The sequence below is a fragment of the Eublepharis macularius genome, chromosome 10, assembly GCF_028583425.1.
Source record: "Eublepharis macularius isolate TG4126 chromosome 10, MPM_Emac_v1.0, whole genome shotgun sequence".
NCBI classification, from domain to species: domain Eukaryota; kingdom Metazoa; phylum Chordata; class Lepidosauria; order Squamata; family Eublepharidae; genus Eublepharis; species Eublepharis macularius.
In genome coordinates, this window is record NC_072799.1 from 81,932,327 (window position 1) to 81,959,571 (window position 27,245).

A 27,245-nucleotide genomic window follows, 5' to 3' on the forward strand; every position below is an offset into this window, starting at 1 on the left:
GGAAACCAGGGCCATTTTCATACTACTTATCTGCTCCCGGAACGTTGCGAAACATCGCGCAAAAAACACGGAAGATAGCATCTTCTCGCGAGAGTTTTGCATGAGGTCGCGCAAAACTCTTGCGAGAAGACGCTATCTTTCGCATTTTTTGCATGATGTTTCAGAACATTCCGGGAGCAGGTAAGTAGTGTGAAAACGGCCCAGATAAGGACCTTCAGGTAGCCATATTGAGCTTCTGGGCTTAGCCCTAATCTAGTTTGAGCATTACTTTTCAAGTGTTAAACTTTAGTGTCTGTACTACCAAATGGGAAATGCCACTTGGGCATTCCAGATAATTAATCTAAATCGCATGTGTTCTCTCTCAGGCTTCCATATGCCGGAGCAGCCAGCCTTTGTCAGGTTTCAGCGCTCGATGCCTTGAGGATGAACAGATGCTGCAGTCCATCAGGAAGGCAAATCCGAAAAGTGATTTCATATATGTTGTCGATACGCGGCCGAAAGTAAGAGCATTTGTATACTGTTTTGTAATGTATTAACAATGAGCATGGGCAAATAACAAGGTATCTGCAGGAAGATGTATTGAAATGCCTTGTGTGATGACTTCTTAAATCTTCGGGGGTGGAAGTATGTTGTATTTAGTTCTTTTGTAAAAAAAAAGTGTCTGGTTAGAGGAGCAGTAAATAAATGGCAATTCTGTTTATTGTCCTTAAGATTACATTTGTATTATATTTAAAAATAAATTATTAACACTAGAAACAGTAGAACTGAAAGAAGTCAGAAATCTTCTAATTTGGTGGTTCTTAGGCTCTATCTTAGGCTGTGGTACGGCCTGAAAGATAGATTTATGGTATACAGAAGTTGACTCCTTATGCAACATTTGGTAGCAGTGTTAGGGAGCAAGGAATGGACTTTGATCAGGTGCTAAATTGTTTACTGATAGCCAATTCCTTCACGTTCCTGCTGGGTTTTTCTTCAAACATCTGTTGAGTGATAAGTATGACCTCCTAGTATATATAAAACAAAATACGAGTATAGGCCTGTCTCTGCAAGGGCAGTCTGTAGACCAATGAGGTGGACTTCAGAGGAAAGAAAGCTCTAGAAGCAGACGGTCTTGGATGATGGCTACTCACAATTTCTTCTCCTTGTTATCCTCTTTCAATTTGTCAGACCTCATGAGTCAGTTTATCCACAACACCATTCAAACATTTGATGGTGGTAATCGCTGCATCTGAATTAAAAAGTCCTTGAGCAGTTTCACATCCACATTGAACCACAGTCCCATTCCGACTGGGAGCTCCAGTCACGCATCTCCCAGTATCTTGTCTGTTTTGACTCTTAGTCTTTTAAATGTTTTTATTTATTTCAAATAATAAACTTAAACATAAACACATAAAACATGAACTACATCATACAATCATCTAAATCATATTTCTACAATCATCCACTTCTTCAGTCATCAGTAATCATCTAGGTCATACACAAACCTAAACGCAACATCTAGGTCCTATAAGAGAAAAATATAGCAAATAAACTATTATCATTTAAATCATATTATCATCAATTAAATCTATATAAAACTTGCTTATATATATATATATATATTCTTAATTTTTCACTTCTATTGAAATATCTTTCTGTCTCTCCCTCTATTTAATAGTAATTTATTTTTTATTTTTTATTTATATTTCAATTTATCTACCGCCCATCCTCAGGGGCTCTGGGTGGTGAACAAGTTAAAATCAATAAAAACAGAAAACAACAATTCTAAAATCAACATACAAAACAATAATGAAATAAATTAACCAGGTGCAATGGTGGGGAGAACCCCCCCACCCCAAAGGTGGGAGGCCGACATGGCACCTCCCCCTTCATCATCATAATTCTTAATTATTCTCAATAATTAAGAAATAATTCTTAATTTTCAACTACATAATCAAATACTTTTAATTTTTCTTGGAATTCTGAGATTGGCTTATTATGTATGTGAGATGTTAATTTTGCCATTTCTTCCATAACTCTTATGGTGCAATCCTAAGCAGAGTTACTCCAGTCTAAGGGCCAAGCTACAAGTGACGAATGACACTTGAACGGCAAGTGTATTTCTCCCTGTTCACTTGCCCTCCACTCAATCCACTTGCCGTTCAAGTGTCATTCGTCACTTGTAGCTTGGCCCTGAGCCAATTGATTTAAATTAGTTTAGACTGGAGTAACTCTGTTTAGGATTGCACTGTTTGTCTTTAAGATGCCAAAAGAGACATTCTGCTGTTTTTTTCCCCAACAGACTAAGGACCCAACTATATGTGATATGGGTAGCCATGTGTATTTATTCATCTGTCTACCATCTCAGAAAGTGGGGGGGTGGGGGGTGGGGTGTAGCTCATTGTGAGAACCCCGGTTTCACCATGCAGAAGGTCCCAGGTTCAATCACAGAATCACAGAGTTGAAAGGGGCCATACAGACCTTCTAGTCCAACCTCCTGCCCAATGCAGGATGAGCCTAAAGCATCTCTGACAAACAGGGCTTTTTTTCTGGGAAAAGACGTGGTGGAACTCAGTGGTGGAACTCAGGACCGCACAACGGCATCACTTTGGGTCAGCTGGAACAAGGGGGGAGTTTTTTAAAGTTTTAATCGCCCTCGGCAAAAATGGTCACATGGCCGGTGGCCCCGCCCCCTGATCTCCAGACAGAGGGGAGTTTAGATTGCCCTCTGCGCCAGCTGGCGCGGAGGGCAGTCTAAACTCCCCTCTGTCTGGAGATCAGGGGGCGGGACTACCGGCCATGTGACCATTTTCAAGAGGTTCCGGAACTCCGTTCCACTCCGTTCCAGCTGTCCCTGCTGACAAATATTCATCCAACCTCTTCTTGAAAACTGCCAGTGAAGGGGAGCTGGCAGTCTCCACTACCTTTAGTTATTAGAACCATGTGATATGAAATACTTTTCTTTACATGAGATCTGGAAGAGCCCCTGTCACTAATAGTGAAATGTTAGAGTCACTGTTCACTGTTAGAGTCAATGATAGACCAATGGTCTGACTTGGGATACAGCAGCTTTGTGTGTGCATGTCTAGTTTTTACAGAAGAGAAGCTTCAAATGCTGTGCTCCCAGCTCTGTCTCCCAGCCCAATACTGGAAGTGAGGCAGGTTTAAGGGGAGAATGCATGAAATGACATAATGTGGTGAGGAAAGGCAGTGGAAGGGGTTAAGTTTACCTCCCCTTACCAGTTTGCTCCATTTAAAATAAAAATGCACATGGATGTCCTTGTTAGGTCTAATTTGGCCCTTACATAGAAATCCCTCTGGAATTTTTAAATGATGTTTTAGTTTAAACAGACCTATAGGAACCCTCATGGTTAACATAGAAGAGGAGTTCAGAATACAACAGAATATTTATTTTCTCATATGGGTATGTGCTGCAATTTGTGTCCTAAAAGAACATGTCATTCCAATGTAACATAATTTTCATATTTCACCAGCATTTGAGGATTAGCAGATGGTTGGTTTGTTCACTTGGTGGATAATTTTCTCTTTTTTAAATAAAATGTATATTGCCAGTTCATAAAAAGGAATCTGTGTAACAGAGGAAAGTGTTGTGGTTAATTCCCCACCCCTATGGATTTAGAATGCATTATGTGACACCCTTTCCCCCTGCAATGTAAAGTACAATACTAGCGAGGTAGGATGTTGCTTTGCTCACTCGTAGCGATCATAATACCTTTACATATTCCCTATGTGTGGCAAGTTCCACAGGCAATGGCCACAGCAAGGACTTTGCTTCTTTTGAGTAAGAGTGCACTGGACTCTTAAGAGATCTTTGTAATATTTGCTTCACAAATATGCAAGCAACATAAATGGAACATTCCTTTAGCAGTCAGTAGATCCCCAGAGAGCAACATGCATAGCCTCTGAACTTTCAGTTCCTGCTAATTCCAGTTAGAAACTTCTAATTCTCTCTGACCATTCAAAATGTTATTCTTTCCTCTCTCACATGCATGTGCGTGCGTGCATGTGTGCGTGCGTGCATGCATGCATGTTTATCAAACTCAAGCCCTACGGATGAATTGCCATTCAGTTATCACCCACAGCCTTTAAACAATGTTGACACTCTTTTGGTCTCACTGGGCAGGGCAACTAGATTTGCAACTTCATAAGAAGCTTAAAACTGGCCACTTGTTATTTGCGTTTTGCTGCTAGCTAACTTCTGTGATGGTACAGTGCTATTACAAACGCTAACTCAGAGCAGAACCACAAGTGACAAAAGGCACAGATTGGACACTTGTCAGCTTCCCTCAAGTTTTGATGGGAAATGTAGGCGTCCTGGTCTTGCAGCTTGGCTCTCTGACTGCTGTCCAATGAACTTTTCAACTGTCACTTGTCCAACATTCCGCCAAGCTGCCTACATTTCCCATCAAAACTTGAGGGAAGCTGACAAGTGTCCAGTCTGTGCCTTTTGTCACTTGTAGTTCCACTCTCAGTTATGGAAGGCTGACAATTGCTATAACTTACCAACATTCTAAATACAGTAACAGCCGTGAAATTGTACTCACAGGAACCTCCAGGCGCCTCTGTGGTGTTCTGGGGCACACAGTGCATGCACGGAGTCTTTCTGTGGTGGTGCAGTGTAAAGAGGTCAGCTGCCCATATTGATATAAGAGGCCTCTGTGTGTGAAAAGTGTATTCTGCCACACCAGGGAAATGTTCCAAAACCTCAAATATAACCTATCAGAGTCTGTTTGTTTCCCCCCATTACTTATGTGCAGAACAACAAACTTAACCACGAAAATTATGCTTTGGGTGGCGTTCAGCAGTACCACACCAATAAATGTGTCATGTTTTAAATTGGCAGTAGAATGCTTGTGTCTTTGATGTTTGTTGGAAATGTTAGCAGATGTTGTATTATGCCTAGAACAGTTTATGCCTTCCTGAGCTCTCCCACTTTTAAGAAAGTATTCATTACTAATTTACTCACTTGGTACCCACTTAGCAATCAACTCAGATCATCAAAAATTCAGCGTCTGAAAGCAGGTTAGCACGTTAACCTATCCTGTTGTGCTGCAAAGATTGCCATCTGCTGGATACACTGTCTAGCTGAAGGCACAAATGGATAACAACACACAAGCCACATAAGAGGAATGCTGTTTTTTATTTGTTGTATTTAACACCTGCCATGAACTGGTTCTTTTACAAGACTAAAAAGCCACTGCAAGCAAAGTGAGACAGCTTTTGTGGCATATCTGCTAAACCCCAACTCTAAATCTGACCTGAGGTGTGAGGAGCCACAAATGCACAGTGTTGTCAAAACATTCACATTAACCCAGCTATTTTATTTTGCCTAGGAATACCTGAAATGACCTAAACCATGTTTACAGGGAAAGGTACAAGCCGTTACCCCCCTCCTCTTTTTTTAACATGGTGACCCTCCTACTTTTGTATCACATCAACCGTGTTTTTCCACGGGACACATTTTTCTGCTTTGGTTTCTGTGAGGGGATTAGTAAACAACGACAAGGCTCTCTCCTAGGGATGGGCACAAACCGGAATATGAACCAAAGTTCATCACGAACCGGGCCGGTTCATGATTCGTGAGCCAGCGGTTCATCAGAGTCCATTTCTGACGAACCACCACAAACTTTATGCCAGTTTGTTTGGTTCATTTTTCGGTTCATCACTGCAGACAGCCTGGTGCCAGTTAATCAGTTTCCTAGGCAAGGGGGGGCAGGATGAGCTTTCGGTGGACCTTCTGCTGCCTCGGAAGTGACGTTTTCACAAACCAAACGAACCGGTTTGTGAACTGGGGCAAGTTTGTGGTTTGTGAAACATGACGAACCATTAACTGATTCGGTATTTTCCTGGTTCGTGCCCATCTCTACTCCCTCCACATCCCCTGCTACAACACCCCGCCATTTCAGGCACTCTTCCCTCCTGCACAGAGTTCTATAGTTTATATGTATTTGAAAGCTTTGCACGTCTTTCGCTCCAGTGATGAAGTGCAGGTCTTCTCTTACTTTAAGAGCTAGAGCCATGCCTTCCTTTTCATTATGTGGTGCTGGATCTGCTGTATTGTGATTACAGCAGTGAGAGAGAAATGGTTTCACGACTTTCCTGTGCAGCAGCTCCTGCTACCAAAGAGGGGCAATAACCATTTAGTTGACAAAAGTGTTCCTATAAAAATAAAATGAACATTCCCAGCATTCCGTCACACAGCAGTGTGACCTAGGATTGCCAACCTCCAGGTGGTGGCTGGAGATCTCCTGGAATTAGAACTGATCTCCAGGCCAGAGAGATCAGTTCCCCTGGAGAAAATGGCTGCTTTGGACACTGCTGAGGTCCCTCCCCTTCCCCAAACCTACATTCTCCAGTCTGCACCCCCAAAATAGCCAGGAATTTTGCAACCTGGAGCTGGCAACCCTAGTGTGACCAAGGAATGGGATGGATCCGGGGAGGATCAGGCTTGATTCAATGGCTGGAGTTGCTGCCAGAGGCTACAAACAGGCTTAGCCCCAACTGTCTCCCATATGAGTGAACGGCAGCCATTTACTTGCCTGAAGAAAAGTAAATTGGTGCATTTGGGGACAGTGTTGCAGTGCGGAGGATCCTCTGCTTCTAGACTGGGTCTCCTGGCCTTTATTGACAGGGGTCCCACAATGGGAACATAAGAAGAGCCCTGCTGGCTCAGACTAGTGGCCCATTTAGTCCAGTGACCTGTTTCACACAACGGCCAATCAACTATTATGGACAGCCAACAACAAGGCATAGATGCCGAGGCCCCTGATGTTGCCTTCTTGCATAGTAGTCAGATGCTTACTGCCTTTGAATGAGGAAGCTCCCTTAACTCACCATGGCTAGTGTAAGTATTTATTGTAACGGTCATTAGACCAGCTATACATAATAAAATCAGAACAGAGAGCAAGATAAAATATATTGTTTAGAATTCAAAGGATATGTTATCTGGTATCCCCTCCGATCCAGATAACAAGGGAAGAATTGTCAAGTCTCTAATCCTTTTCTGGAAGGGGCAGTGAAAAAACATGTGTTCCAGTGTTTCCACCTCTCCAAGGGGACACCCGCGAATCCTTTGAGCATACGGTAACTTCTTATATCCCCCTTCCATTACCTTGGATGGCATGGCATTACATCTCATTAGAGTGAAAGCCCTCCTATAGGGAGGGAATTCTAATTTTTTTAGATATTGGGCCATCTTCATATTGTATCTGGATTCCTCTGGTGCCCTAAATTTAGGATTTTTTATTATGTCTTGCTGACGCTCAGTGTCACATACCCTTTGTTTTATTTGTGATTTTGCAGCATCAAAACTTTGGGACAACAGAGCTTCAAGAGAGAAGCCCATCTTTTTAAACTTACTCTCAGTTAGCTGTAGCCACTTTGGCTGGTAGCCATCCTGAATTATTAAATGGAAAAGGCCTTTTGGGTTCTTTTGTGTCCTAAGCCTTTGGCGAATCTTGCCTCCATTCTCATTTGTCCCGTTTCTAATCGGAGTAGGGAATTGGGCACCCCGGATGGAACTTGTAAAATGGATCGGAGAAATTTAGATTGAGTTTTCTCCAGAGAATGTAAACCACGATCTGAGATGCCCCAAAAGGTGCCCACCATGGTTAGTAGTTACTGATGGACTTACCTGAGAGTGCGTGGCATCTGTGCTCAGTGGACTCCAGCAGTCCTTGGCATATATAAGCTGGGCATACACCCAAAGATATCATAATGGAAGGCATTTTCCTAATATAAAAATAAAAATGAAAAAGGCTTTCTTCTCAATAGTTGAAGTTATTGCAGCACAACTTTCCGAAAAGGTTCCAGTTGTAGAAGTCTAGCCAGTGTGGTGTGATGGTTAGAGTGTCAGAGTAGGATCTGGGAGACCCTGGTTGCAGTCACCACTCTGCCACGAAGTTCCCTGCATAACCCTGGGCCAGTCACTCTCTTTCAGCCTCACCTGCCCACCTCACAGGGTTGTTATGAGGATAAAATGGGGAAGGGAGAACCATGTAAGCTGTCAGGAGCTTGTTGGAGGAAGAGCAGGATTAAAACGTGCTAGAAAAATAATCTTGCTCAGGGCTTTTTTTCAGCAGGAACGTGGTAGAACGGAGTTCCAGAACCTCTTGAAAATGGTCACATGGCTGATGGCCCCGCCCCCTGATCTCCAGACATAGGGGAGCTTAGATGGCCCTCTGTCTGGAGATCAGGGGGCGGGGCCACCAGCCATGTGACCATTTTCTCCGAGGGCAACCCACTGAGTTCCACCACCTCTTTTCCCAGAAAAAAACCCCTGATCTTGCTCATGGATCTCCCTGTGTGTTTATTGGTGGTGTCTCTATATATTTAGAGATGTACAACAAAATGACTTTGTTTCTCTTTTGAAATTAATTCACTTCACATCATTCCTTTGTCTCTGCTGTAAAAGTCTGAGCATTGTCTGTTCGAACGCTGTGAGTTTTTTCTTTTTCTACATTGCAGCTCAATGCAATGGCAAACAGAGCAGCTGGGAAGGGCTACGAGAATGAAGACAATTATTCCAACATCAAGTTTCAGTTCATCGGCATTGAGAATATCCACGTCATGAGGAGCAGTCTCCAAAAAATGCTAGAAGGTCTTGCTTTTTCATATGTCGAGGGCAACTTCACACCAGATATGGAAGGGGCAACTTTGTACCATCTGTGCTTAAAAATGCAGACTGTGTGTGTCTTGCATTTCAGCAAGAAACATTGTTAACGTGGCTTTTGTACCATTATTGCTTACAGTGAAATATTAAAGCTGTGGTGCTAAAAACGTTCTTACATGGAACATGCTTCTTAAAGGATGTAAGGTTCTGCCTTAAATTGAGTCAGACTATTGTTCCAGCTAGCCCAGTATGATCTAGACTGGCAGTAGCTATCTAAGGACTCAAAAGGGAATTTTTTGCCAACCCTGCTAGCTGAGCTTCTAAACTGGAGATTGGGAGTGGACTGGGAAGTGGAAATGGACCTGGTGCAGACCAAGCTGAGCACCCCGACAGTGTACAAGGAGCTGCTCAGCTCAACAACAGTGGGTGCTGGCTCACCCACTGCCTTCTCCCTCAAGCTGGCAGCAGTGCAGTAGGAGGCAATTGCTAGCTGACACTGGTTATCAGCAACTCTGAATGATCTTAGCCAAGGAGCCCCTGAGGCAGTCGCAGAGTTGTTGGGGCTTGGCCCTGCTTGCTTCTGACCACCTCTAGGGCAGTAGCCCACTGGGAAATTTGCCTGTAAATGAAATGGCCCGCCCATCCTTGCTGACGGGTCCAGAGATTGATCTAAGGACTTCCTGTATGCAAAGCCATTATGCTCTACTCCTGAGCTGTGGTTTGCCTCTGACCAGGGCTTTTTTTTCTGGGAAAAGGTGGTGGAACTCAGTGGGTTGCCCTTGAAGAAAATGGTCACATGGCTGGTGGCCCTGCCCCCTGATCTCCAGACAGAGGGGAGTTTAGATTGCCCTCCACGCTGCTGGAGTGGAGCGGCACAGAGGGCAATCTAAACTCCCCTCTGTCTGGAGATCAGGGGGCGGGGCCACCAGCCATGTGACCATTTTCAAGAGGTTCCGGAACTCTGTTTCACTGCGTTCCAGCTGAAAAAAAGCCCTGCCTCTGACACTAACATTAATATGACTTAACTCCCTTACAATGGTTGGGACTCCAGGAATTGGTTCTGTTATGTCAGGGCTTGCCAACTTCCAATGTTAACAGAAGAGGTCCGTAGGATCCAGCCCAATGTGTAAAGTACTGAAGTACCATTCTAATATTTACAGTTAGGGGTTAAAAAGTTAGGCTGGATGTAAGAATCTCAGGTTCAAATGCTTATTCAGTCATGAAACCAATTGAGTGGCCTTGAGCAACTTTCTTTCGGAGTCATCTTCGTTTACAGGCTAATTGTGAGGATAGAATTAGTTAAATTCATACATGACAAACGCACCCTGAGCTCTGTGAAGGAAACACAATATACAAAAGTGAATAAATAAATGGACAGCAGACAAGTAATTACCTCTTTTGCTGGTATTTATTGCTAATGGGGCCAGATCTCTCTCTCAATGTGCATTCCCCCCCCTCCTTTCATGGAAAGTGAAATAAGGTCATTTTGACAGTTGCTGAGCTTACAAGAAATTTGAGCTCTTCCCCTCCCCAGGCACACAACAGCATTTTTCCTGTGCTCAAGGCCAGATTTGTCCCAAATTCTCTAGTCTGCATATCCTTTTTACAGATTAAAGTGTTTCAGGTTTTTTTTCTCTGGCCGATATGCAAATATGGAGGCACCAGAGGGAATCTAATGGAGCTTTTGCTTACTCATTGAGTTCCTACTTAAATGAATTCCCTGTCGAACTCCATCACTTCACGTGTATGTAGCGTTTGCCTGTAATTTAGGACAATGTGGACTTTGCTCAGTAAAGTGGAGAGCAAATATTAATTTTGATCAGGGAGCAGGTCTCTATTTTGGTTTTATCCTCCACTTTGCAAACAAGAGGCAGTTTTCAAATCAAATCCAGCTGCTAATTGCTTATGCTGCCATCTGCACAGACACATTAATCATTGGATGGGCTTACTTGTTATCAGCGCTCATCACGAGGATGCTATTCTGGCATGCCATTTTGAAAAGAGCCTTTTTGTGATAAGGTGCAAAGATAGAAGATCTGATCAATGTACTTCTGATTTAAAAGAGGGCATAAAAACTAGATGATCAAATTCAATGTCTGCTGCGAACATTGTGGAACATTCAGTTTCAGAACATTCCAAACTATATTTATGTGTATGTGTTTTATACCTTGTAACAGAGATTTTAAGATTTTGCAGCCACTTACAATAACTATAAATTGGTTTTCTGGATGTAAAATCACCTTTTCCCATTAGCTTATGTCAGGGCTTTTTTCTGGGAAAAGAGGTGGTGGAACTCGGTGGTGGAGCTCAGGACTGCACAATAATGTCACTTTGGGTCAGCTGGAACAAGGGGGGAGTTTTTAAACATTTAAATCGGCCTCAGCGAAAATGGTCACATGGCCGGTGGCCCCACCCCCTGATCTCCAGACAGAGGGGAGTTTAGATTGCCCTCTGCACCATGGCATTTCCATGTAATCTATTTTAGGACTGGGTTTGAATGTCGGGACTGACAATGTAAAATCAACTCATAAAAATGTTCATTTATGTATCGCAACTGTGATTTACTTTACAGTTTGTGAGCTGCGATCTCCTTCAATGAATGACTTCCTCTGGGGACTGGAGAATTCAGGTTGGCTAAAGCACATAAAAGCCATCATGGATGCCGGCATCTTTATTGCAAAGGTACAGTATGTGCTTCTTGGGAAATTTGGGAACTAATTCAGGAAGCAGAACATCTGATTGCTATTGCCTGAAGAAATCATTGTGGCCCCAATCCCAAATGCATTATGCTAGAGAGGGGGACCATGAGTCTCTGTGACAGCAGATACAGTGGGGAGTAGTGTTATTCAAGCAATTGGGGCCTTAGGTTTACCTATTTCATTCTATTCTTCCCCAGAAATCATCACCTGGCCTTAGAGCCTGCCACTCATGGTGCCTATTACCACCCCAGTGCTTGACTACTAGCTCTCTTTATTGCACTGTGGCCTGTGAGTGCACATACATTAAGAAAAGGGGAAATGGTGGTTGGGACTGGAGCTCTGGCAACCATTCCAAGTAGCAGAGAAAATGGCAACCCAGTCATGGGGAGAAAAGCTAGAGAGTCAGTGGGCCGGGAGGAGCACCTTTGCAGGTATGCCTACAGGCTGCTTACTAAAGAACAAGAATGTGTAGCCTCCTTGTAGCTCTGCGCCTGCTCCCTTGTGATATTAGTATGCTCTCTCAAAGTTTGTCTTAGGGTTTCCAGTGAGCCAGTAACGGATTGTGTCGTTTGTGTGCTTCCACTGTCCCCTGACAGAATTGAGCTACGTCTTGGGTAAAGCTAGCTATAGCCATACACCATGGCTGGGCACTTTCCTTACTCAAGCCATTGAGGATGCAGTGTTTGGATAAAGCTCTGGATACTTGGTGGGCTTCCTGGAGCAGACACAAAATGGCCTAGGCCTTGTGCTGCCAAATGAGGAGCAAGAGGAAGGAGGAAGTCTTGGCTACGCCTTACAGGTAATCAGGGCTTTTTTTCAGCTGGAACATGGTGGAACGGAGTTCCAGCACCTCTTAAAAATGGTCACATGGCTGGTGGCTCCGCCCCCTGATCTCCAGACAGAGGGGAGTTTGAAGCTGGAGCTGGAGTGGCGCGGAGGGGCAATCTAAACTCCCCTCTGACTGGAGATCAGGGGGCGGGGCCACCGGCCATGTGACCATTTTCACCGAGGGTGATTTAAACTTTTTAAAACTCCCCCCTTGTTCCAGCTGACCCAAAGTGACATCATTGTGCAGTCCTAGGAGGATACCAGGGGCACCACCTCCCATCAGGAGTTGCCCCCTGCTCTGGCAACCCACTGAGTTCCACCACCTCTTTTCCCAGAAAAAAAGCCCTGCAGGTAATGATGTTAAAAAAATCAAAGGTCATGGACAGCCTGAAGTGTCATGATCTTCACAGGGCTAACGTGATCTCCTTTAAACATAATCAGTATGTAATGAATAGTCCCTGGAGAAAATGGTGTGCCTGTGGACCTGGCAGAAGGTTACTGTCTGCTCTGAATATGAAAGCTCTTGCATATGTTCATCTTCATTGAACCAGTAGAAATGTATCTAGATGGTTCAGGTATAGGTGAGCATGGTGTTGACTCGCCGTCCGAGTCGAATGGAGTGAAGCAGGGCAGGCCTCCTCCTTTTAAGGCACACCTGCCGGACCTGAGTGAAAACTGCCCACCTCAGGTCCGGCATCCACCCTGCCCCCTTCCCAGCTAGCCCTGATTGGCCAGCCAGGAAATTCAAACTGATTGGCTGCTGGACTTCCCCGGGGACCCCTGGGAATCCTGAACATGGCAGCTGCCATGCCTCGTGCTCCGCTGCTGCCCCGCGAGCTGCAAGTCGGGCTATCCAGGTGAGTCTGGAGGCCGTCACTTCTCTATATTGCAGGGTTTTGCACCTGTTTGGTAAACTTTTCTCTGTAATTTTTACTTCAGAAAGGAAACGAAATGCTCCATATTATATGTATCTCATCATCTCTTCCTCTCTCTTTTAGGCAGTAGCTGAGGAAGGAGTGAGTGTTCTTGTTCACTGTTCCGATGGATGGGACCGGACCTCTCAGGTTTGCTCTGTAGCAAGCCTTCTACTTGATCCATATTACAGAACCATGAAGGGATTTATGGTAAGCAAATCCACTAAAGCATAGTGGTTAAGTAGTTTGGCTGTGAGTCGGCACTCTGCTGGTTCGACTTACCATGCAGCCGTGAGCTCTGCAGATGGCCTTGGGTAAGCCACTCCTCTCAGCCCCAGCTGTATTCTGGGAATAATAACAACACCGGCTTTCTTCACTGCTCTGAGTGGGAACTAATTTGTCCAGAATGCCAGTATATGAGCACACAGTTTTCATTATTAGTATTATTAGGAAGTGGTGTGCCCTGTGGCTGCAAAATGTTAATTGAATTATTAGAAGAGTTTTCCATAAAATGAAAGCATTTTTTACAAGTATAACTCTCTTGTGGCTTGGATGTATGTGTTTTGGGGCCAGTATAAACATACATAGCACCAATTATGATGTTGCCCCAGGTTTGCATGAACACATGTGACTATATTATCCTGAGTTAGACTCCACCCTCCCTTAAAATCCTCCTGTTGCCCTTAGAATCTCCTGTATTTGCCAAGGCAGAGCTGGTAACCCCACTTGTGCTGTGGTTCTGACTCGAGTTGCTGTGCATCACATGATTTGTAGAAAAATAACACAGGGCTCTGTGTGAAGTTTATTCATGGATCCAGAGGAGTCAGCCGTGTTAGTCTGTAGTAGCAAAATAATAAAAAGTCCAGTAGCACCTTTAAAACTAACCAACTTTATCGTAGCATAAGGTTTTGAGAGCCACAGCTCTTTTTGTCAGATGCCTGTCAGATTGCATCTGATGAAGAGAGCTGTGGCTCTCGAAAGCTTACGCTATGATAAAGTTGGTTAGTCTTAAAGGTGCTACTGGTCTCTTTACTGTTTTGCTAGTGTAGCCTGTAGGTAAGTGGATTCACAGTGATGATAATTTTGTGACTTTTTCCTGCTTGCTTAAAAATTCACATGAGCTTCACTGCCTGCTACTCACATACCCTTCTCTCCTTTTAGGTATTAATTGATAAGGATTGGGTTTCATTTGGTCATAAATTCAATCACAGGTAAGCACGGTTTGAGATTTAGACTTTTGCTGATGCTGCAGCCGACTTGAGTACTATCTTCTTTGTTGCTGTTGGAAATCAAATGAAGAGTGTTTCCTGACTAGTGACCAACTTCCATGACAGTTATGTTTTCTGAGCTGTTTGAACCTCTCCTGAGCCATTTCAAGGAACCCAGATCCAAAATGGGATTCTTTTGCCCCTTCAGCCATGACATGGTCCCTTTTGCTCTATGTAAAGGTGGTGGAGAGGGCAGCAGCAGGGAATGCTGCATTGGGTCTCAGCAGGGCTTTTTTTCTGGGGAAAGAGGTGGTGGAACTCAGTGGGTTGCCCTCGGAGAAAATGGTCACATGGCTGGTGGCCCCGCCCCCTGATCTCCAGGCAGAGGGGAGTTGAGATTGCCCTCTGCGCTGCTCAGTGGCGCGGAGGGCAATCTAAACTCCCCTGTCTGGAGATCAGGGGGCGGGGCCACCAGCCATGTGACCGTTTTCAAGAGGTTCCAGAACTCCGTTCCACCGCGTTCCTGCTGAAAAAAAGCCCTGGGTCTCAAGATGGAGGCCAATGCTGTTCGGAGCATGAGGCATGAGAAACGTAGACCCCGTGCTTCCTTTTTTGAATGGATGTTACAAAATAAGCTTGCAGCATTATGCAGGCCTCCATTCTTAGGTCTTTGTTTGTTATGAGCTGTATTGCTGTTCCTTTGGTAAAGTAACTTTAGTTATGGAGGGGTGTATGTGACAATGGTTGCCCCACTATGCTACACTGATGCTTGACGCCGAATCAGTCGCAACAAGGACAAAGCAACCTTTTAAAAGTTAATCTGAAATGTAAGGGTTTGATCCCAGACAATACAAACGCCTGTTAATTCTTATGTATCTTTCCATATTAGGAGCTGACTTTTATTATGGGGTTGTTTTAGGTATGGAAATTTAGATGGCGACCCGAAGGAGATCTCCCCAGTTATTGATCAGTTCATTGAGTGTGTGTGGCAGCTGATGGAACAATTTCCTTGCGCCTTTGAATTCAATGAAAGGTTCCTAATTCACATACAGCATCACATCTATTCCTGCCAATTTGGGAATTTTCTGTGCAACAATCAGAAGGAAAGACGAGAACTGAAGTAAGGCAGGCGTTCCTTTAAACCATAAGTATACACCTTCTTTCACTATTTTTATCGTTGCATATTGTTGTGAAGAATGGAAGGCAACAAAGTGCCCCGTGACCCATGGAAATGTTTTTTCTCCTCTTTTTTCCTAACTTTAACTTTGAAGTTTCTGTGTGACAGTCAGGGCCTCTGTCAAAGTCAGGACATTTTAAATTTTCCCCAGAAATCTCTTCTCCTCTCCATTATTCTTATTAATTCATTTATAATCTGCCTTTCTCACTGAGATCCAAGATGGATTACATAGTGTGAGTGAGAGCCAATATAATCAACAGCTAGGAAAATTTATTGAGGAAGTACCATAATGAACAACAATTAGGATATTCAGTGAACAAATACAGTAGGGCAGCCCTAAATTGTGTAGATGGGAACAGAGAGCCAATTTAGTGTAGTGGTTAAGAGCGGCAGGACTCTAATCTGGAGAGCTGAGTTTGATTCCCCACTCCTCCACTGGAAGCCAGCTGGGTGACCTTGGTTCAGTCCCAGCTCTCTCAGAGCTCTCTCAGCCCCACCCACCTCACAGGGTGATTGTCATGAGGATAACAGTCTGACTTCTGTTGCTGGGAAGATATTAGAGCAGATTTTAAAGGGATCAATCTGTAAGCATCTGAAGGACTGCTCAGTGATCCGGGGAAGTCAGCATGGTTTTGTCCCTAACAGATCGTGCCAGACCAACCTAGTTTCCTTCTTTGATCGAGTGCCCAGCTTACTGGATCGGGGGAACTCTGTTGACGTGATTTATCTGGATTTCAGTAAAGCTTTTGATAAGTTCCCCCCTGACATTCTGATGGGCAAACTGGAAGACTGTGGAGTGGACTATAGGACAGTTCGGTGGATAGGGAACTGGTTGGAGGACCGCACCCAAAGAGTGGTGGTCAACGGCATTTCATCAGATCGGAGGGAGGTGTCCAGTAGGGTGCTGCAGGGCTCGGTTTTGGGTCCGGTACTTTTCAATATTTTTATCAATGATCTGGATGAAGGCGTGGAAGGGCTGCTCATTAAATTTGCCGATGATACCAAATTGGGAGGAGTAGCAAACACCCAAGAAGATAGAATTAAAATTCAACAAGACCTGAATACTCTGGAGAAGTGGGCAGCTGTGAATAGGATGCAATTCAACAAAGACAAGTGCACAGTATTACATCTGGGCCACAAAAATGGGAAGCAAAAATACTGGATGGGGGATACACTTCTGGGCAGTAGTATATGCGAAAGGGATCTTGGAGTAAGAGTGGACTGTAAACTAAATATGAGCAGTCGGTGTGATGCGGTGGCAAAAAAGGCTAATTCAGTCTTGGGTTGTATCAAAGGGGCCATAGCGTCGAAATCGCAGGAGATCATAGCCCCTCTCTATACTGCCTTGGTCAGGCTGCACCTGGAGTATTGTGTGCAGTTCTGGCGGCCTCACTTCAAAAAGAGTGTGGACAAAATCGAGAGGGTGCAGAGGAGAGCAACGAGGATGATCAAGGGTCTGGAGACTGAGCCCTACGAGGAAAGGCCGAGACCCTTGGGAATGTTTAGTTTGGAGAAGAGGAGATTGAGGGGGGACATGATTACTCTCTTTAAATATTTGAAAGGCTGTCATTTGGAGGAGGGCAAGGAGCTGTTCCAGTTGGCAGCAGAGGGTAGGACCCGAAGCAATGGGCTTAAATTACATGCACAAGGGTACCAGATGGATATTAGGAAAAACTTTTTCACGGTCAGAACAGTTCAAAGGTAGAATCAGCTGCCTAGGGAGGTGATGAGCTCCCCTTCACAGACAGTTTTCAAGAAGAGGCTGGATGAATATTTGTCAGGGATGCTTTAGGCTGATCCTGCACTGGGCAGGGGGTTAGACTAGAAGGTCTGTAAGGCCCCTTCCAACTCTATGATTCTATGATTCTATAACAACACACATGAGGAGAATAACACACTTTGTAAACTGCTCTGAGTGTGACATTAAGTTTTCCTGAAGGGCAGTATATAAATCGAATGTTGTTGTGGTTATTATGATTTACACATTACGTTTGTCAAGTGAAGGCTGTTTTAAATCCCTTTCCTATTAAGGGAAGAGGATATACCCATTTTTGAAGGGGAATGGGGAGAGACAGTGTGGCTAGGTCATGAGAGGAGATTGCATAGCTGTGGACCAAGTGGGTGCAAAGATCTGGTGGGCTGGTATGTAGGGCTGCCAAGCTCCTGATGGGGGCCGAGAATCCCCCATTCCCAGTCTCTGTCCCCTACTGCCACTCAGCTGGCCAGTGTGTGTGTGTGTGGGGAAAGCCCAGGGGAACGCGCCTGGGAGGCAAAAAATCTCCCGGCCCGCGCACAGCGGGCATGCTCATGCCAGGCAGGATGATATCACTTCTCAAAGTGACATCATTGCACTTGGCATTGGTCATGCTCCTGCGCTTCACAGGGGCACCATGCCCACTTCCAGGCACAATGACGTCACTTCTGAAAGTGATGTTGCGCCTGGCAGGAGCACTTGTTCATGCTAGAAGATCACCCCTGGCAAGTGCCAGTTTACCCTCCCTCCCTCCCCCCTCTCCTGCTGGGAGGGTAAGGGGACCTGGCAACTCCAGTGTACCCATACCCCTTGGATCATCCCTGTATGTATGAAAAGAACTGGTCGTGTGTGAGACAGACTTTGCACTGCATTCCCTGTCACTTCTGTTGATTGTACTTGATTGAAGTTCAGCTCTGTGCAAGCTCTGTGCAAGAAGTTCGTTCATTAGCTCTGAAGCCAGTTTTTTCCTGAATGGCCGAGAAAATCCAATCCAGAGCTTTCCAATTCTCGGCTTCCTAAATGTAGGCCTACTCTTTCAAGGCAGGAGATCTAGCAGTGCGGTTCATAGGCTTGCCTTTTAAATCCTCAGGATTCAAGAAAGGACGTATTCACTTTGGGCTCATTTGTGGAAGAATCGTGCTGATTATGTGAATCCTCTGTATAGAGAAGACCATAACCGGACCTTGAATCCACAGTCGGCTCCTTGGCATTTCGTTTACAAGTAAGTAATGTTCTTATTATTGGATGTTCTTTCGCAGAAAGGAAAAAATCCCACTCATCATATTTTGCATGTAAGTAAGTTCGTGTATCCATATAGGTGTTTTGAATATTGGTTACTGTGGGTTTAAACGCAGGCCTCTGAAGTGAGAAGGATGGGAGTTGAATGGGTGAATGGAGTTCCCTGTGATTGGACAGTAGCTGTACCCTAGGAAGTGGAATAAACTGCTGTTTTTAGCCAGAGTGCTGAGAGTAAAGGATTCACTCTGGCTAAGTCAAGCAAAGTGTGTGCATAGGGTTGCCAGGTCCCTGTACTCTCCCGCGGGGGGGCAGGACACCTGGCACTTAACTCCTGCCGGTTGTGAGGTCTACCTTGTGCGCACGTGAAGCATGCATGGGCTCCAGTACCTGCACAATGATGTCACTTCCGGAAGTGACCAGCATACCTAAGGGACCGTCTCTCCCCGTATGTGCCACAGAGAGTGTTTTGTTCAACCGGAAAACATCTACTGGTGGTCCCTGGTCCTAGTGAGGCTCGGCTGGCCTCTACCAGGGCCAGGGCCTTTTCAGTCCTGGCCCCAACCTGGTGGAACTCTCTGTCTGAGGACACTCGGGCCCACCAGGATCTAGTATCATTTAGGCGGGCCTGTAAGACAGAGATGTTCCACCAGGCATATGGTGGAGGCTAATTTTTGTCCATCATTGCCGAGCCTTCCACCGGTCTTCCCTCTATGAGGGGTTATGGAGAGTCCACTGCTGGCTGCTCTGGAAAGGGGTACAGTATTTTATCTGTCTGCTACTACCTCCCCTTTTTGTATGCTGATGGGCAGGAGTGCAGGACTGCCTCGTCTTGGAATGGTTTTACTGATTGCTGTTTTTATGCTGTGATTACTGTTTTTATGTTGTATTTTAATCAATGTTGTACGCCCTGAGCCCGCTTGTGGGGAGGAAGGGTTAAAAATATAATTAATAAAATAAATAAATAAATAAAGTGACATCATCGCACCTCCCACAAGAGTGCTCTTGTGCTCCATGTGGGGCCCAAATCAGTCCCAAATGAAGTGTAGGAATGCTCCTGCGGCTGGCGTAACGATGTCACTTCCGGAAGTGACATCACTGTGCCAGTTGGGAGTGCACACACGTTGCAAGTACTTGAGGTGCCTGCCAGAGGCAGGCAACCTCTGGGAGCTTGCCACCTCCTGCCAACCACTGGCGAGGCAGCGGGCAAGGTAGCAAACGCCCGGGAGTTTGCCTGCCACCAGCAGGCATGTGGGAACCCTGTGTGTGGAAGCCTGAAAGAGGTCTCATTCTGTCAAGTTCACTAAATCTGTGTGTTCTGAGAAATTCTGTCTGAGTCAGGCCAATTGTGTGTGTGAGCCTGGATACAGTCTGTATATCCCGGAGAGAGGTTATTCTGGCACCTGAAAGGTCTCACTCTGTCTAGATCAGGCAAGCTGTGTGGAAAGACCAGAGTAAATCTATGTCTGTATGGATGAGAGGGATGTTTGTTCTGTTTCTGAATATCTATGTGGAAGATTAGTCTTTGTGACCGGGTCTGTGAATATACCTCTAAGAATATATAACTATTTTGACACCAAGCTTATGAACCAATACACTTATGAAGACTGCAACCGTCACACTTATGTACTGATAAATAAATTCCACTTTCGGTTAAGTAAAAAGGAACCTCTTTTTACCTCACAGCACCCCCTCCCCCCCCCCCACACACACATGCTGACTGCTCTGTCAAGCCTTCATACGAAACACCAGTTGAACTGAAGAGGTCTAAGGCGAAAGCCTTTGGTGGCAGTGAGGGAGGCAGCAATATATAAGTCACACACAGCGGCAAAATGCCACAGGTGGTGTTAGATGTGGGATTCAAACCCCAAAGGTAAAATATTCTCGAGGTGTAAGCCTTCATAAAGTAGAGAACACCTTTTGCTCTGTGTGGGTGTGTGTAGAAAAAAGGAGTGTTGGTTGTGACCCTCCTATATAATGTAAGCTGTATAGTGGGGATAAGTAGATGGGTAGACCCCCCACCCCCGCACCTTCACAGAACACACAAACGTTTCACACTCCTGCTACTAGGTTGCCAGCTCCTGCTTGGGAAATTCCTGGAGATTTGGGGGATAGAACCTGGAGAGCGCAATATTTGGGAAGGGGAGGGACTTCAGCAGGGTATAATGCCATAGAGTCCATCCTCCAAAGCCATTTTATCCAGGCATAGTGATCTCTGTGGCCTGGAGATCAGTTGTAACTCCTGGAGATCTCTTGCCACCACCTGGAGGCTGGTAATCCTACCTGCCACCCAGGCAGGTTAAGGCCAGGAGTCCCCTACCACATGCTACCTGTCTAGCCTCCACTACAGTAGGCAGAGAGCCCTGACCCAAATCCTCACAGGGTCCCCTTTATCCTCTTCCAGAGGCTCCATCAGAGACAACCAGTTCCCTGTATGTTCCTCCCCTCACCCAGATACAGCCCAGGGCTACTGTGGGGAAAGGGAGCTTAGAGGTTGCTTTCCCTCTATATACACTGTCACCATTTAAACTTGCCCCATTTGACGTGACCAGAGTGTTTGAGGCCTGTGTGGGAGACATTTTCCCTCAGCCAATGATTTCAAGCCAGCCAGGGTTAAACAAAACTAAAGTAAACTTTTTTCACAAGGTGGATCATAGGAGTGAATGGGTTTTAAACTAATAAACGGAGTTAAACAGAATGTTTCAATGCGACAGTACAGGTTTGTAATTAGCCAGCCATATCTCTGCTGCTTCTCCCTCAGCAGCTGCCCAAAGCCTTCTTCCCTCCAACAGACACTTGCTCTCACTGGCCCAGCATTCTGCCCACTCCCATTGGCTGTCTCTCAGGAGAGGCAGAGCTGGAGCCAGTCCTGCCCCCTCACAAGCTGTAATAAATGTCCAAGGCGTTACACCACTGCTCAAGTTCTGTGCTTCATTCCAGAGCAATAAAAACTCGGCTTTTATTTATTTGTTCAATCATTAACTAACTTACTAAACTATTTCTACCCTACTTCACAGAACCAGGAGTAACAATAATAAAATAAATTAAAATATACCTTGATTATAAATAGCACAGCCTCACAACAATAAATAAAATCATTACTGTAGTTTGAGATACATTGAAACAAATGCATGCAGTTGTGTAAATGTATTTAAATTGCATTTGCAGTTATTTACAAAATATAATTGCAAACTGAAATCCTGCTTTGTACAGATAGGGGCAAAATGTAACCCTTCCCCCCACTTTTCATTAGTAGGGCATTCTGTTGTCCTGTCTTCTCTACTGAGGTAAAGAATTACTTGAAACCATTTGTGATTCTGATAATGAAGTCCAGCTGAAATGCTTAGGTTCAGCAAAGAAAGGAGGAATCCATTGACTGCTGTCTTTACCACTTGTCATGTTACAGTCTTTCTTAAAATAACTTCTCAGGCCCTTACTAGATGGCTCCATTCTGAATCCACATCTGATTATTACTTAACTCAGCCACTGATCTGCTTTTGAGCATGCAGTCAACTTCTGACCGCATGTAACTGGAGGAATTAGGCACCAGGACAGACCAGGCTCATCCAAGCCATTCCCAGTATTGGTTACAGTGTACACCATTCCGACTCCTGTTTGCATGGTTATTTAGCAGCAACAACTTCTGTTTGCATTTGTGACAACAGAGGAGCAGACAGAAAGGACTGGTTGTTCAAGGTTATGTAGAGAAAAGTTACAAACTTGGGTCTTTTGTTCTCTTAGTTTTAGCACTAGATCATTTGGGGCTAGGGTTCTCAGGTGCCCGCTGGTGGTGGGCAAACTCCTGGGGATGTGCCCCCTCACCCGCCGATCCACCAATGATCGGCAGGAGATGGCAAGCCCTCTGGAGGTCACCCGCCACCAGCAGGCACCCTGGGAACATGTGCGGTGTGTGCGTTCCTGGGGGACATGGCGATGTCACTTCCAGAAGTGATGCCATCGTGCTAGCTGCAGGAGCATTCCTGTGCTTTATTTGGGGCTAATTTGGGCCCCAAACAGGCCAAATTGACCCCGCATAGGTAAGTGCCAGCCCCCCCCCTTCCGGGAGGGCATAGGAACTTGGCAACCCTATTTGGGGCGTTCTATGGGTAGTGGGCTCACTCTTCCGATGGCAGCCATTACAGGAATTGCAGTTAATGATTTCTTGAGAGAGGGAGTGGTCACCCCAGCCTTGAAACAGACTCTGGTGCCTCCACTTCTGAAGAAGCGTACCCTGAAACCAGACTCTCAGTAACTGTCTTCCAGCATCAAAACTTCCGTTCCTGAGCAGGGTTGATAGAACTGGACAACTTCAAACTTTCTTGGGCTAGGCAAATTGTTTAGATCCTTCCCAGTCTGGTTTTAGGCCTTGTTGTATAGGATGGAAGCAGCCTTGGTTGTTCTGGTGGGTGACCTGCTCCTGGAAATGGACAGAGGTAGTGTGACCGTATTCGTTCTCCTGGACCTCCAATTTAAAATTTGAGTGTGAGAACTTCTCTGCCCCCATCTGTTTCTAGTTCTATCACACCTGGGCCGATTCCAGACGTCCCTCTGCAATCCGAAACGGCGCGCGTCGTCGCGCATAAAACGCGAAATATCGCGTTTTCTCGTGTGAGTTTTGCACGACCTCGCGCAAAACTCGTGCGAGAAAACGCGATATTTCGCATTTTCCGCACAACAACGCGCGATGTTTCGGATTGCAGAGGGACGTCTGGAATCGGCCCTATATAACATTTTTGAATCTTGCACATTTATTTGTTTTCTTTCCAGGTTCTGGAGTGGAATGTATAATCGTTTTGAAAAAGGCATGCATCCTCGACAATCTGTGACTGAATATCTTATGGCAGTAAAAGAAGAAACACAGCAATTAGAAGAAGAGCTAGTAGTCCTAGAAGAGGTATGAGCCCTTGGGCTGGGATCCTAAGCTGTGCTTCTGCTTGAAAAGCACTGTTCTCTGATGTGGGGCAGCCCCCTGCTGCAAAGTGTGTTCTTCCAGTGCTAGAGCCAGGTCAGTGTCTTTCAATGAGCCGAAAAAGATTTTGTGCCAGAGGAAAGTTCAACATAGTGGAGGCCTACCTCTATGCCTATGAGGCCACAAAGAAAGATGAGGATATCCAAGGTTTGGCTCACATGTGGTTGCAACTGTTGAAAAGGGCGTGTTCACCTGCCAAATGTGTACAGCACGGTCAGCATCACCATTCCAAACAAGAAAAAGAGCCCACCAAAAAATGAGCCTCTTGGGGGTGGGCGGATAGATATTTCTCTACCTTGACAAACTATGTAGTCTCCTAAATCCCCACAGGAGTTTTGCCTCACTGTTTGTATAGGTTCCCTATACTGTTGCCTCACATTATATTATAGGTTCCCTGTAGGTTGCCTCACATTATTGTATAGGTTCCCTATACTGTATACATAAGATCAGGGCTTTTTTTCAGCTGGAATGCGGGGGAACGGAGTTCCGGAACCTCTTGAAAATGGTCACATGGCTGAGGGCCCCGCCCCCTGATCTCCAGACAGAGGGGAGTTGAGATTGCCCTACGCGCCGCACAGCGGCGCGTAGGGCAATCTCAACTCCCCTCTGTCTGAAGATCGGGGCGGGGCCACCAGCCATGTGACCATTTTCTCCGAGGGCAACCCACTGAGTTCCACCACCTCTTTTCCCAGAAAAAAAAGCCCTGCATAAGATGTTACTATAGTTATGTAAATGTTAACTAGGGAATGAATTCTTGTTTATCATCTTGCAGAGGCTGGCAAAACTTACAAAAGTGCAACTGAATAACGGTGAGATGACGAAGCAACAAAACGGAATCAAGGACTTACGACTTTCTACCTCTAATGATAGCATAGCTAACACACCCCAGGATTATATTGGTAATCTGAAGTCCTTCCCCTCTCGGAGTCCTTCTCAGGGAGATGAAGAAGATTCAGCCCTGATCCTTACACAAGATAACCTGAAAAGTTCAGATCCGGATCTTTCAGCCAACAGCGATCAGGAATCAGGTGTGGAGGATATGAGCTGCCGGTCCCCGAGTGGAGGAGGTTGTTTGCGCAGTGGGGATAGCACCAAATATCGTGACTCAGATGAAGCCGTTTGTCTCACTGTCTGAAATAGCCGCTGGCCAGCAGGTGACGAGACTGTCTATTTTAGGGGGGGGGGATTTATTCAAAGAAAGGGAGTTGTGCAATCCTACACTTTAAAAAAAAGCCAGAAATAATGGCGTCATAATCTAAAACAGTGAAATGGGGAGAAATCTCTTACATTTAAAACATTAACGTATTTACTGAATTGCTTCATCTACTTTAGATCCTTTGCAGAGCTGTACAGAATGAACGCTTTCTATTTAACTTAGAATTATTTATTCCTATTATTGGTTTAGATTGTAAGAATAGAACCCATCCCAGAAGGCTCAAGAAATATTCACTGATCCTGTCAAAAAGCCCCACCAAAAATACTGAAATCAAGTAAATGGTTAGAATCTTATTTCCCCCTGATTTTCACAGTTTTTGATTAGAAGACTATCCTTAGCAGATTCAATAGTTTGCCATTTAAAATTTTTGTTAACGGTAAAATATGGAATCAATTTGAAATGTCCTGGATTTGTCTTATTGACTAAAGAGATATGATAAATTTCTATAAGAATGTAAGAGCTATTCATTCTTAAATTTGTTTAAATGGTGCCATCTACATGTGGCCCAACAGCAAAGCCCAGGAGGGAAACCTGCTATTGGATATGAAACCCAAAGGAAACACTGTTTCTTTAAAGCAGTGGTACTCACTCCTTAGCTCTCACAGAGCTGTATTCACAGTTGCCATCAACTGAAAAGAATGGCAATGAGGCCTGCATTTCAAGGAGGCGCACAGTTTACCTGTTCCTTTCATGGCAGCTGTTTCAAGATGAGAACTCCTTGCTAGCCCCAAGCCCTGCTGTGGAAGGGTTCATCCACTTTTTTGAAACGGAGCATATTCCATATTAGGGAACAGTGCTCAGAAAAGTCCCAGGTGATGTGTTAAAGAGCTACTGGTGGCTCACAAGCCACTGAGTATCACTGCTCTAAACTACTGCTCTAAAGTCTGTTGCGCAGCTCTTGATGCTAAACAATACTAATCAGGCCAGCTTCAGCTGTAGTCGTGTCTCAGCTGGTGGGCCTAAATGCAGATGCACAGCTACATTCATGTAAAAAAATGCATCAGTTCAGAAGGAAATGAGTAACATTGCTGTATTGAGGGACATGTGTGTCTGGACATAGGTCTATATTCTCAATGATGCCATACACAGAGACCGTGGCCGTTTCCCCACTGTTAGTGCGATACTCATGGAAGGCTGTCGACTTCCTGGCGCAATTTTTGATTTACAAAACAGAGGCAGGCAGCTACGACAGTGCCATCATCACCGGCTGCCTCTGTTTTGTAAATGGATGGCATCAAAAATCGTGCAAGGAAGCTGGCAGCCTTCTGTGAGTATTGCGCTACTTTTAGACCATCGGGAAACAACCCATGTGCAGGGATATCTCTTGATGGTTTGGAGCTCACATATTTTCAGATTGCCAGTGCCTGCACTTCTATAGCCAGCTTTAAGTTAATTTCTTTTAGACCATCGGGAAACAACCCATGTGCAGGGATATCTCTTGATGGTTTGGAGCTCACATATTTTCAGATTGCCAGTGCCTGCACTTCTATAGCCAGCTTTAAGTTAATTTCAATTTCATCACCTAGGACCCAGCAGGAAAACAGTGGAATGGAGTTCCGGAACCTCTTGAAAATGGTCACATGGCTGGTGGCCCCGCCCCCTGATCTCCAGACAGAGGGGAGTTTAGAGTGCAATCTCAACTCCCCTCTGTCTGGAGATCAGGGGGTGGAGCCACCAGCCATGTGACCATTTTCTCCTAGGGCAACCCACTGAGTTCTACCACCTCTTTTTCTAGAAAAAAAGCCCTGCCACCTTACATGTAAAATGCAGTTTTGAGCCAACTGTGTATGCCCTACCTTGGATGACCCTGGCTAGCTTTTTAAGTTTATTTTCTTTGGATTTCTATTCCACCCTCCCCACAAAGGGCTCAGCTTGACACTGGAAGTATAGCAGGGTCAGTCGTGGTTAGTACTTGGGTGAGAGACCACCAAGGAAGTCCAGGGTCACAATGCAGAGGCAGGTAATGGCAAACCACCTCGATTTGTCTCTTGACCTGAAAACCCTACAAGGTCACCACCATAAATTGGCTGAGACTTGATGGCACTTTCCACCACCGTTATGTATGTGGATGAAAGCAGCAGGGAGTCTGCTCAATGGCTCCCCTGAAGTTTTATGGAATGAAGTATGTTGTACACCTCAAGAATGCCGCAGGGTGTGTGTGAAATCTGTTCTCCCCTGCTCATCATGATTTGGTGTCAAAAGCAGTGATTTTGTAAACACCTTTTGTTGATATTCATGTGATTGTAATGGCTAACATTCACTCCTGTAGGAAAAGATGGATGACCTTATTGACCCGGAAGCAGTGTTGCTACTTAATGAGAGCACAATGAATTTCTCTTGAATATCATGACTAATTTTTGTTTTAAGCATTAAATCTTTTAAAATGAATTTCTGATTTTAAGTATAAAAATTGATTATTCTGAACACACTCAATGAATTTTCTGGACACAAATTAATAATATGCAAACAGATGTGAGAGCAAAATAATGTAGAAATGATTCCTCCATCAAATGAAAATAATCTGTAGCTAAAACTTAGTAGTAAAGCCAACAAGCTTATGTAAAATACTATGATACCATTTTTCTATTTCTAGAAATATCCTAGTATAAATTTCAGTGGTCCTGTTTTTTCTAA

At 44.9% G+C, this 27,245-nt stretch overlaps 1 protein-coding gene across 1 annotated transcript in view; it reads left to right on the plus strand.

Annotated features, from left to right (window-relative positions):
• The window catches only part of MTMR7 (myotubularin related protein 7), a 71,418-nt gene extending 46,348 nt beyond the window's left edge, over positions 1 to 25,070 (plus strand). Inside the window, exons 6-14 of the mRNA XM_054990438.1 lie at positions 366 to 500; positions 8,467 to 8,599; positions 11,184 to 11,293; positions 13,137 to 13,262; positions 14,214 to 14,263; positions 15,180 to 15,380; positions 18,281 to 18,412; positions 23,194 to 23,320; positions 24,168 to 25,070. Coding sequence (XP_054846413.1) covers positions 366 to 500; positions 8,467 to 8,599; positions 11,184 to 11,293; positions 13,137 to 13,262; positions 14,214 to 14,263; positions 15,180 to 15,380; positions 18,281 to 18,412; positions 23,194 to 23,320; positions 24,168 to 24,530 — 1,377 coding nt within the window. The 3' untranslated portion in view covers positions 24,531 to 25,070. The remainder of the gene's footprint in view (positions 1 to 365; positions 501 to 8,466; positions 8,600 to 11,183; positions 11,294 to 13,136; positions 13,263 to 14,213; positions 14,264 to 15,179; positions 15,381 to 18,280; positions 18,413 to 23,193; positions 23,321 to 24,167) is intronic.
• The last annotated feature ends 2,175 nt before the right edge of the window (positions 25,071 to 27,245 follow it).